This window comes from Phalaenopsis equestris, unplaced genomic scaffold (assembly GCF_001263595.1).
Source record: "Phalaenopsis equestris unplaced genomic scaffold, ASM126359v1 Scaffold000841, whole genome shotgun sequence".
Lineage (NCBI taxonomy): Eukaryota > Viridiplantae > Streptophyta > Magnoliopsida > Asparagales > Orchidaceae > Phalaenopsis > Phalaenopsis equestris.
In genome coordinates, this window is record NW_018165281.1 from 586926 (window position 1) to 599664 (window position 12739).

The 12739-nt window shown below is 36.4% G+C and overlaps 1 protein-coding gene across 1 annotated transcript; it reads right to left on the reverse strand.

Annotated features, from left to right (window-relative positions):
* Window positions 1-7853: 7853 nt before the first annotated feature.
* Window positions 7854-11958, reverse strand: LOC110031801 (low-temperature-induced cysteine proteinase-like). Its single transcript, XM_020735199.1, has 5 exons — window positions 11452-11958; window positions 11034-11269; window positions 10823-10963; window positions 8661-9110; window positions 7854-8188 (listed from the first exon to the last, which is right to left on the reverse strand). The coding sequence occupies exons 1-5, from the start codon at window positions 11900-11902 to the stop codon at window positions 8090-8092; spliced, it is 1377 nt and encodes a 458-aa protein (XP_020590858.1). The 5' UTR covers window positions 11903-11958; the 3' UTR covers window positions 7854-8089.
* Window positions 11959-12739: the final 781 nt, after the last annotated feature.

Consider the following 12739-nt stretch of genomic DNA (forward strand, 5'->3'; position numbering starts at 1 on the left):
TCCTCACAGATAGATGTGGCCTTTAAGAGGCTGACCAGTGAACATGTCAGTCATTTACACTATTGTTAAATAACTTATTTCTGGAATAGTGATTAAGGTTTTTATATCATGAAATGTCTTGCAGTTCAATAATAAATTCTTGAACCTACAAGAGGAGGAACTAAATTTTCTGGCCAATCCAGATGAGGGACTACCTGATATTTGTTAAATCCGTCAGCCTGAAATTAGAGCAGAACCTCTTGTAACATTTGATATGGGGCCAGTTGTTGAAGGGGAGACTGCCCCGTAACCAATTTTCAATGTAATGAACAAGAACCTTGAAGCAATAATTGATCTTATCAAAGGACAGGAGAAATGGTTCAAGGAGTTTCGAGGGACTCTGAATACAATTACTGTTGGAGTTTCAGGTCTGCAAGACCAAATGTTGAAACTATAGAATAAAATTGAAAAAAATGAAAATGATGGTGCTGATATAGGCATATTACTAGAGGAAGTATATGCCCAGTCCCCATCATTTCCTGTTGTAATCCTACATGCTGACGAGGAATATTCCCAACACCCCTCCCCTCCTGTTGGAATCCCAAATGCTGTTGAGAAATTTTCCCAACACCCCTCCCCTCCTGTTGTAAGCACACATGCTGAAGAGGTATCTGCCCAGCCCCCCTCCCCTCCTGTTGTAATCACACATGCTGAAGAGCAATCTGCCCAGCCCCCTCCCCTCATGTTTCTGCTGGAATCCCACATGCTGATGAGCATTCTGCCAAGCCCCCCTCCCCTTCTATTATAATCCCTCATGTTGATGAGAAATCTTCCCAGCCCCCCTCTTCTCCTGTTGGAATACCATATGCTTTTGAGGAACCTGCTCAGCCCCCTACCCAGTTGATTTCTAGCTTATTGCATAGGGTGAAGGGCTGACGCAGTCGTAGGAAGAAGGTTGTGAGCTCACCTTTCACACCCTTTGAATATAAACAAAGGAAAACATCAAAGGATGCTGAAAAGATTTTGTTTGTTGATGAAACAATGACTGATAAAGATATTACTGGCTCTCTAGAAAAAACACATGCACAAATTTCAGATATTGTAGAGCAAATACTTGATACTGCCACCTCAGATTAGCCAATTGTTGCTACTGCTGCAACCCCAAAACTACCTGATACTGCTGCCACTTCACCAATAACTAAAACAGCTTTGCGGTTAGTAGTATATGTACCTCTAGTACATGCACCGATACCACCTACAGTGGACGTATCTGAAACATCGGTGTTTCTAACCTAATTTGGACTAATTTCTTATATGTAGTTTATTTCATTTGATATTTTAATAGCTTTGTTTATAATATTGATATTTTAATAGCTTTGTTTATGTGTAGTCCTCACTGACTGAGAGGCACGTAGATTTTTCGGGACGAGCACTGATATCTGAGGAAATGCAAATAGTAATTGATCAGTGCTTGTCATAATACCCTGTAAAGTGAGTAGCATTCAATTGGTCGTTTCATCACAAGTTTATTAATGAGGTGGTATAGATATTATTTTTACCCTTCAAAAATGACGTTTTTGTCCACCTAAGAGATAGTTCAATCTATATTGATCAGGGTATGATGGATAATGTCTTGTGCAATGGATGGATTGGGAATGACCAGATGGATGCATTTGCCCTCATTCTTCATGGGAGGATGACTCAAACTCCAACATAATTCCGGCGATATCTATATGTGTCCTCTTTATACTATGTATACAAATAAAATAATGGTTGTCATAAGATTTTTTATGCAGTTGATGATTATATTAAAAGTGTCAATTCATGCAGGCCTATTGGAAAATGGAAGGTTGTGACAAGGTTTTTGTGCCGCGTTACGAAGGAAGCGGTGAAAGATGTTGAGATTATCTTGTTTCGCATTGTTGAAAACCAGTATTGGATATTGTTGATTGTTGAATTGAAGGATAAGAAATGGAGAATATATGATTCATTACCTAACAAAATGCATAAGGCAGTATGCGAGCGCGTTGTAAGTTTATGCTACATAATATGTTAATAACATTCTGATTTTGTCATGCAATAACAAATGTGCCATCCACCTTTGTAGATATCAATGTTTGCAGCAGATGTTAGACTATATTTTGGTACGAAGAAACTTGGATCATGGGGGCTGACAATGGTTAAGGGTGTACAAACTCAAAGTAACAACATTGACTGTGACATGTTTGTCTGTAAGTACATTGAAAAACTAGTTGAGGCCAACCCTGTTGATTGGACTAAGGAGCTGCGGTGGCAATATGAAATGGCAAGATTTCGGGTTGAATTAGCATATGAAATCTACATTTGGTTCTCCTCCATTAAAAAAGATTGAACTTATGTGTTTAGTTTATTGTAATAGATTTATTTCTAATCAAACATTCATATTAACTGTTGTGTATTTGGTTGTATTGCAAATGAGACATTAATTTATTGCTGGTTTGGTTGTATAGATTTATCGTTGTATTGTGGTTTTACCTCTGCACTATTCATATTATTGTAATAGATTTTCTGCGCTGGTTGTATTTTGGTTTCCTTACGGTCGTGTTCAGGTTTTATTCATGTAAAGCGTTTCACGAGCGCTGGTTTTATTGGAATATGCCGCCAAAGATTCCAATGAAACCAGGTGGATCGACAGAAATAAACCTGTCTTACCGCAACTGCGCTGGTTGTACTTAGGTATTTTTACGGTCGTGTTCATGTATTATTCTTATGAAGTGTTTCACGAGCGATGGTTTTATTGAAATATACCGCCAAAGATTCCAATAAAATCAGACGAATTGGCAGAAATAAACCTATCTTATGTCAACCGCACTGGTTGTACTTAGGTATTTTTACGATCGTGTTCAGGTTTTATTCTTATGAAGCGTTTCACGAGTGTTGGTTTTATTGGAATATGCCGCCAAAGATTCCAATGAAACCAGACTGATCGGCGGAAATAAACCTGTCTTATGTCAACCGCGCTGGTTGTACTTAGATATTTTTACTGTCGTGTTCAGGTTTTATTCTTATGAAGTGTTTCATAAGCGCTGGTTTTATTGGAATATGCTGCCAAAGATTCCAAAGAAACTAAGCGGATCGGCGGAAATAAAACTGTCTTATGTCAACCGTGCTGGTTGTACTTAGGTATTTTTACAGTCGTGCTTAGGTTTTATTCTTATGAAACGTTTCACGAGCGCTGGTTTTATTGGAATATGTCGCCAAAGATTCCAATGAAACTAGGCGGATTGGTGAAAATGAATATGTCTTATGTCAACCGCACTGATTGTGCTTAGGTATTTTTACGGTCGTGTTCAGGTTTTATTCTTATGAAGCGTTTCACGAGCGCTAGTTTTGTTGGAATATGCTTCCAAAGATTCTAATGAAACTAGGCGGATCGGTGGAAATAAACCTGTCTTATGTCAACTGCGATGGTTGTACTTAGGTATTTTTATGGTCGTGTTCAGGTTTTATTCTTATGAAGCGTTTCACGAGCGCTGGTTTTATTGAAATATGCCGCCAAAGATTTAATGAAACCAGGTGGATCGGCGGAAATAAACCTATCTTATGTCAACTACGCTGGTTGTACTTAGGTATTTTTACGGTCGTGTTCAGGTTTTATTCTTATGAAGCGTTTCACGAGTGCTGATGTTATTGGAATATGCAGCCAAAGATTCCAACAAAACCAGGTGGATTGGTGGAAATAAACCTGTCTTATGTCAACTGTGCTGGTTGTACTTAGGTATTTTTACGGTCGTGTTTAGGTTTTATCCTTATGAAGTATTTCACAAGCGCTGGTTTTATTGGAATAACTCCTAAAGAAATCCACAATAAAACAAATGTATGTTTCAACTTAAACAACAATAATATAAAAATAAAACATTCGGTCAGGGTGCTTGTTCCCTTGGAGAAAATTGTTGACCGTTGGAATTTAAATTCTTCATCCTTTTCATTTCTTCTTCAATCCTTGATGACATTTTCAAGACCCAAAAAAAATTCGGTCAGGGTGTTTGTTGCCTTGGAGACATCATGGCAAATCTTATTCGTGGACTCACTACTTTGAGTTGATAGGATCCTCATTCCAAAAATTTCTTTTTTGAAGGAGGTTGACCACTTATGTCTGATATTATACAATTCATCCAACCAAACATTCTCGTGTAGGTTTCCTTTCTCGATCATTTTACCCCAAGTTTCTTCAAACTCCTCTTCAGAGTCACATATGCTCAAGTCTTTATAAAAAAGATCGTTAACTCTCTTACTACTCACGCCACAATGGACTTTTGCAGATAACTTCTTGTAAATGTGTCATTGACATAATCTATGTTTGATTTGCGGAAGACACTCTTCAATGGCTTTAGACATTGCTTGGTCTTGGTCAGTGAATATTGTTATTGGATGTTTGTTATCCATTATACGGATAAAAGCTTTGAATGACCACTTGAATGTTTCAATCGTTTCATGTAACAAAAAACCAACACCAAATAGAACATTCTGCCAGTGGTGATTCACACAGACAATCAGAGCACAAAATAAATTGTATTTATTCAGTCTATAACGTGTATCAAATATTATTACATCACCAAAACAGTCGTAATCAATCCTGGACATCCCACCGCACCATAAAAAATTCACCAAACATCCCGCCTCATCAATTTGGAAGTCCCACGCAAACATTGGATCCTTCGCTTGTCGAGTAGTTAACAATTGTATGAGAGAATTAGCATCCCCTAATTCAATTTGAACTCTTCTCTCTCTTTGCATGAAATTATATGCATCTCTCTTTGTGCAATCAATATTCTCCACTTCTCCGGCCTCAGTAGCGAGGAATCTGAATCCATCACTGGTTCAAATCTCTGATTTTGTCATTGATCTGAGGATATCAGCACTGACGTCACACATCTTTCTGCTGGAACGCAGTAGATGCTTGTCACCATCCTCCGCCAACGAATGGTTGTGACTTTCTAAGAATTTCTTTACCGATCAGTTGCCCTCTAAATCAACGAAGTATCGGATCATGGTTGAACAACTAGTCCTTGTGCCCGCTCTTTTAAACCTCGTAGTAATAGTGTCCTTCAACTCTTTCTTGAAACCAGCCTTACCACAAATAAATTTTTTTGTCTTAAGCTTCTTTGAATTCGCTTCTTAGAATTCGGCCAGAAACCACTGGTGTTCCTTTCGCACAGTAAATCCAATATGATGTGTTTATAAACAATATTGTTCATAAGCTTCCTGCTCGTTGTGGACCACTGCATGAAGTAATTTCTCTGCCTCAGGTGACTACAAATTTAAACGTCATTAATACAAGGTTACAAAACATAAATAACGCGATAATATTGCCATAATATAACCCAAATAACACCATGACAATGCCAATATAACATGTCGAACAAATGCCGTTAAGAAATGTTACTAGCCTCATAAAAGAAAACCAAGTCACCAGATCCAATATTACCTTAATAACACTGTGATACTACCAAAATAACACCAAATCCCCACGACAGTAACGTTACATTGTGATACTACCAAAATAACACTGTGATACTACCAAAATAACACCAAATCCTCATGCAGTAATGTTACATTGTGATACTACCAAAATAACACTATGATACTACCAAAATAACACCAAACCCCCACTAATACTATAACGAACAATCAGAAATGGAAAACAACTGCAAAAACAATCAGTGTATCACCGTGATATTACCTAAATAACACTACATCCCACCCTTACCGAAACTTAGTGTTACACGTTGTATAAAAACATAGGAAACTTCATTAACAATAAAATTATTCCTTAAAACCTAGAACTGCATTCAAACAAGTCTTCAACGTACCTGCCGATGTCTTTCTGCCGCATCTAAACTCTGCTTATTCTCATTATTCTCGAAAATATTCTGAGATTCCAGCTCATTGTTATGTTTCTCGCAAGTATTTTGAGATTCCAACAACATTTCTTCATCAATAACTATTTTTATCGAACCAGGTCCAGCGAATATGAGGCAACGAAATGAGAATATCCCGAATCCCTAAACTCTAAAGGAGACAAAATACCGCTTTTTTTCAATTGGCGGGAATCGAAAATGACAAAAAAGAGCTTTTTTTTTGTGGGATTCGGGCCGGGTAGGACATAATATGACAGAGTTTTTAAACTGAAAAATCCACGTGGCATTGAATTCCACGTGGCCGTTTTTAATTCAGTACGGCATGTAAGCCTTCATGTGGTATACATACCGAATAAAAATTCCCTTTTTATCACTTGTGGCCAACGAAAGCAGGCAAGAAAGCTTCATCGAGCATCTCCTATATGCGAGAATGGCTCTTGCGAGTCGTTTGTAGAATGGCTCTCCGTTTCTTTCCCTCATCCCCTCACGCTCTCCGTTTCTCTCTATGGCTTCCTCTGACTCGCCTTTCTTGTTTGGTTTTGAATGGATAAGAAGAAAATGAGAGAATATACGCAACTTAATCCTCCCAGGGGTGGTGGGCATCGTATTCAAACGAAACTTGTAAAACAACATATGTTGTAACAGAAAAATGTTAATTATTACTATCTCCTCCCTTTATAAAAATTTCGTCCTCAAATTTTAAAGTACAAAAATATATTTTCATACATTAATTGAAAAAATAAACCCTAAATTTACGGCGGTTTAAACGGCTGCTAAACAAGAATTTTCACTGGCATCTCACAATTACAAGGTGTCCCAACGTGACGACCGCTGTTAAAGTTAGCTTTTTTAAAGATGCCTCAAAATTGTGCTGCTAAAAGTAATATACTTTTGTAACGTGTGATGTATTTACTTAAAAAATTTATCTAATCAAATAGTTAAATTTATTTTATTTTAAATCAAAATATAAATAAAATAAAATAAAATAATGAAATCAAATCAAAATGATTGAAATGGCCCAAAATCATTATTATGTTTTTTATATTATTTATTCAATTTATGTTATTTTATTTTACTTATATTTAAAAATAATTTAAAATATATTTAATTTATTATATAAATCATTTTTATTTATTTATGTGATAATAGCTACGAGGATTTCAAGGGCCACGACAACTACTGATGGCATTAGAAAACACTAGTAATAAATATTTTATAAAATGATTCAAAATGTTTAAGAAAATGAGTTTTTTAAAAAAATAATATCATTTGTTCTTTAAAAGTAAAAAAAAATAAACAATGTCAAAAACAAAAACTACACTGAAATATTTTAAAAAATAAAATAAAAATGAAAATGCCTGAATAGGCTCAACACACACGCAGTATAGATTTCCTTTTAATATGATTTCAAAAAAGACAAAAAATCATAACAAATATTTATCGCATCCAAATTAAATATCTGCCTTCACCGTCTTCTACTCCATTTAAGCTCTCTCGTAATTAAGATTTCCAAAGCAAATAGCTTTTTTTGGGAAATATTAGTAACTCCTAACTTCCTATCGCTTGCCTTTAGGCCTCGTAATCTCTTAATTATTTGTAGCGACTTTTAGAATAGAGCTTTTTATCATGAAGATCAAAGTTATTCGAGTATTTAATGTATTATAGCACAAATTGAGAGCGAAATCAGTAGGCTTTCCGCCAAATCGTTGGCAAGGTCCAGCCAGCATTCAAGCCTATTTCGAGAGTTTGGAAAAATTGAATCAACTAGAAATATAAATAAAATATATATTGGAAAATATTTACGGGGTGAAACTGTTTTTCACTCGTACAATTATTTACTCGTAAAAATTGTCTAAAAATAATTTATTAGAACCTTTAATAAAATTTGATGAACTAATTGTTTAAGCACAAACAATTAAACGAATTATCATACTAGACACTTTTAAGTGAATGAAATGAACAGCAACAATTTGATAGAGGGAATACCAGACCTGTGATAAAATTTTATCATCGACAAATGTTTTGGTTTTGCCCATATGCTGAAACTTGAAAAGACTTATTTACAACCACACTTTCAATTTTTAAGGAACGTAACAGTTTTGTTTAAATAAGTAAATTCTACAAGAGGGGTTGAAGAAGTGGCTTATAAAGTAAAACCATCGATCCCCTCTTCCTTCTTTTTTGAACTTCAAATAACTTCGACACTGTTGTCAAGCGCTGCTTCTCACGCCATCTGTATCAGTGATTGCCCATTGAGGCCTAGCAGGAGTGCGTGCGAGCGCCTTTACTCCCAGCGGGTTATTCTTACTCTGCAAATAAACATAAAAAAAACATATGAGCCAAAAAATAATATAAGTATTATATATATATATATATATTCTAACAAAGAATAACTTAGATTATCTAGTGAACTACAGCTGTTAATTATGCTCTAGATCAGCCTGGCAACTATGTAAATTCACCATTCTTGAAGTCCATTTGTAAGCTCTAGAAATACCTTTAAAACTTATAGAAAGTCTTCAAATATAAAGATGAAAAATATAGATTAAATTATTATTTTTTTTAAAAAAACACATCTTCTTTTCTTTAAGAAGCTTAATTATTTTCTGGTGATCTAATTCTCCAATTCACCTAATTCTTCTCAATGAAAAGTCTTACCATATCTTCACTATTACTCATTTGACAAAATTTCCATGAAAAGCCAATCTATCCCTACACCTTACAAAGGCTTGCTAACTTTCCCCAAAAAAAAAAAAAATGATGAAGGAAAAGATGGCTTACCATGAGACAAGTACCAGCCTGAACGTTACAGATCGGGTAGTCATTAGGACAACAGCTGTAGTGATCATCACAGCAGGTGGCACCCTCCAAAGGACAGCAACCCCAGGCAAAGCAGAAGCCATTGAACTCATACACACAGCAGCAGGTGGAGCTTGATGGGCAAGTGTAGTAATTGTCGCAAACAGATGGAGGCTTAACTGGTGATGGAGGAGATGGTCCCGGATTTGGTGGGTTCGGGCTGGTCTTAATGGGATAGGATGCTTCCATGGCGATGCCACATTTTCCAGAGGCCAAGCCAATATTACGAGCCAATCTGATGTATCCTTTTTCTCCCCACTCTGGGCCCCAAGAGTTCCTGACAATCCAGTAATCCTTGCCATTCTCGGAGCCATAGCCCACTGCGGTGACACCATGGTCAAGATCCTCTCCACATGATCCAGAAAAAATCCCCTAAATGAATCAACCATGAGATATAACAAAAGATATTCTACTTTATACTGCTTAAAAAAACACCTGATGTGAATCAGTAGAAAAATGATTGTGGTCAAAGAAGAATCAAATAGTTTGTTCATAAAAGGATGCATTTAAGAAAATTAGAGAGAGAGAGAGAGAGAGAGAGAGATTAGTTCCAATGAATTATCTAATAATAGCAGGCCAATTTACGAAGATAAAGTTCTTGTAATGGTTATGCACACATGACAGAGATAGAAATCAATTATTTTGACCACGTCATATCCTAGATCAATCATGTGAGAAATCAAATAAGAAAAAAAAAATCTATGGGTTGTTGGGCTAGGCCCCAATTATAACTCAGACCTACCTATATTCCAATGTCATAAATAGCCAGAATTAAATAGTATGAATCAGTGTTTAACTGAACGCAAACCCATTTTAAAATTGTAAAAACAGAACCAAATACCCTAATCTGAATTTCATTTGTTAGAAATAAATATAAACAACTGTTATTCCAAAAGATATGTAACGGAAGCACCATATTAAAAGTGTAAAAACAGTTAACCAAATATCCTAATCTGAATTTCAATTGTTAGAAGTAAATATAAACAACTGTTATTCCAAAAGATATGCAACGGAACCAGCCAGCCACAGTTATATATCTCTAAATCGTGAACCTCATAGATACAAAAAACACAAAAATTCCCTGTAGTTTTCAAGAGATGTCCAACAGAAACTTATCAAGAGAGTTAGAATGTGCAATCACACTGTAGATGGCCACCGTCATAGCCAGTTCCACCCCTCAGGGGAAGTAATGACATTGGCACAGAGACACAGTAAGAATAGGAGAAAATATTGCCACATAAAGAATAGAACAAAAAAATATTGCATACTTACAAAATATGTATTTACAAGGGTAGATGGAGTGGCCGCGTCACATATAAGAAAAATTATAGTGCCGTGGCCACTCCATCCACCCTTATAAGTACATACTTATAAAGTAAACAATATTTTCTCGAATAGGAAAGTGTATCCATGTTGTTTGATATTATCTCAATATAAATAGCACCAGATTCTGGCGATCAATATGTTGGCTTATATATACCCAACTGTACAAGGTAACATTAGTACTTACAAATAGCAATAAAATTATTACTCGATAATGTTACTGAAAAAATTAAAGGCAGTATGCTAATGGATTTAAGAAGAATTTAACTTGAACCCTAGTATACAGAAAAATGGCAGCTTTCAAATTATGGATTTAGTAAATCCAGTTTCTTCTCAATTTTTTCACACTTGTGCCTTCAATCCCGTATTTACTAGATCATGTTGTTGATAGGATTCACTAAATACGGATTTACAGGATTTATTAATGCTGGTCATAAAGCCCCTAAATTGCAAAAAAAAAAATCATAGTTAGGACCACAATCAATTAAAAGCTAAAGCTAGTTTGTTGTATGACCTATCTAAAAGAATGACATCTTAGCATCCATAAATAGTTGCAGCGAAGGTCATGTTAACAGCCAGTGAAGTAAAAATTCATGTGTTTAGATAATAATATGACTGAAAAAATAAAATAATTAAATGATTAAAATAAATATAGAAATCAAACAATCATTTTAGCTATCAAGAACCCCTAGGCTGCATCATATAAAGATACTGATCATTATTTTATCTGTTGTTTCATTCAAATTTTCATTGGGTCTCACCGAATCATAGAACTGGAAAGCTCTTCCGCTGCCTTCAATGGCTACGCTAACTGGCTGTTTAGAAACTGTTATCTTCAGGGCATTCTCGTTATTCACTGGTACATCTTTGAAGTCATCTATGGTAACAGCACGTGCATTTTTCTGCACCAAGCATTAGCTCCATAAGAGCACTGCAGCAAACACGCAAAAAACAGAAATTTCAACAACGTACCCTGTAAGAATCGCATCTGCCGTCCCTGCCCTTGTAAGGGTAATCATCCTCGGTGTCGATCCCACCGTTTTTGATGATGAATTCGAAGGCATAATCCATGAGCCCGCCGTTGCATCCCTCGTTGACCGATGTATCGCACTCAATCAGCTCCTGCTCTGAGAGCGAGATCAGGTTTCCAGTCACGATCTGATTGATCCCTTCCACCGCAGCCACCGCAGAAAAAGCCCAGCAACTTCCTGCAAACGAATCGAATGACATTTAAGAAAAAGAAACCAGAATAGCTGGTCTATTAGCACAAACCCTTCAGATCAAAGAAAATCCGTGGACGGGACTAGTGAAAAAAACAATCGACATAAAAGACGAATGATCCCTCTGAAATAAGAAAAGAGTACCAAAAGGTCAACGAATGGGAACTAACCACAGCTGCCCTGGTCCTTGACGCCTACAACGGCCCCTTTCTCCCTCCAATCAATGGAATCCGGTACATCCTCGCCGGATTCGGCCTTGTACGGATCGTTTCTGGTGGCGGATAGGCTTCGGTGGCGGCGGTGGCCGGAAGTTCGGTATCCGAGAAATTTGGCGCGGTACTCCGCGTTAGTGAGATCGGCAAAACGGTTTAGACCGAGCCAGAAAGTATGCTCGCCGGCGTCGGCTGCAGCGTTGTGCTGGTCGATGTAGAGCAGGTTGTCCTTGAACACTTGGAAGCGTGATTCCTTCTCCTCCAAGGCGTTGAAAGATTTCTTGTGCTTCATCAGCCAGGCATCGTAAAGTAAGCCGACCTCCTCATCGCTCCGTTCGGCCGCCGCCTGGGCTGATGTGCCTGCAAGAAGCACGGCAACGAAAAGCAGGAGGAGGAAGGTAGATTTCATAGTGGAGGCTAATGAGAGGGGGAGAGTGGCTGCTTCCCTTTTTTAGGATTAGGAAAGCGAATTATATAGACTGAAGGGTTGATCCAAAAGCATCGTAAATGCGAGGTATTTTGTTTGTAATTTTTATTTTTAAATACAACTTGGCTTGACGAATAAGAAAGAAAAAAATTGAATGTTGGAAGAATTTAGGAGGTATACGGCCACGTTGGTCTCTTTGTTAAAAGGCTGCCCTCAGTATGCACTATGCAGCAGGTCCGATTGGCGACCCAGATATTTTTTTTTTTCTACATTTTAAATCTTAAACAAAAATTTAGTTATTTATTTTTATAAAGCAAATCTTAAACTATTTTTCCTTTATTTCATCACTTGTTTGATATTAGAAACGTGTTTATATGGTGCACGTTTTAGCCTCGCTCTAAAACAGTGAAAAATGTACGTTATATGAATTATAAAATATATTTGCAATGGGTTTTAAATTGTAATTATTATTAATAATTACTTTCCTTGATATTGAGTGTGAGAAGGCTCGTCGGTTGACGGAAAAATATGGATCAACATTATTATTTCTATTTTTTTCATGGATCGAGAAAAAAAATTTCTGATTTCCATTTCTGTTAGTGTTTTCTTACTTTTTTTTAGAAATAAAGTAATTTTTTACTGCTTTCAATATTTTTAAAATAGTTTTAACTCCTTGCCATTTTAGCTCACATGTACATAATGTTATTTTATGCACTTGTTAAATCTGAAACTATCTGGGAGGCACAATCAATCGTTCTTCAAATGAAAAGAGAAAGACTGAGAGTGCATAGTAATAAACAGTAGAAATTATGTAATATT

Bases quoted from the DNA above. Each gene is read 5' to 3' on its own strand.
- LOC110031801 (XM_020735199.1), bottom strand. From the start codon at position 11,902: ATGAAATCTACCTTCCTCCTCCTGCTTTTCGTTGCCGTGCTTCTTGCA. The intron at 10,964-11,033 runs GTACGTTGTTGA...TGCTTGGTGCAG, and splicing joins GCAGATGCGATTCTTACAGG to AAAAATGCACGTGCTGTTAC. The intron at 9,111-10,822 runs GTGAGACCCAAT...TGATTCATTTAG, and splicing joins CTTTCCAGTTCTATGATTCG to GGGATTTTTTCTGGATCATG.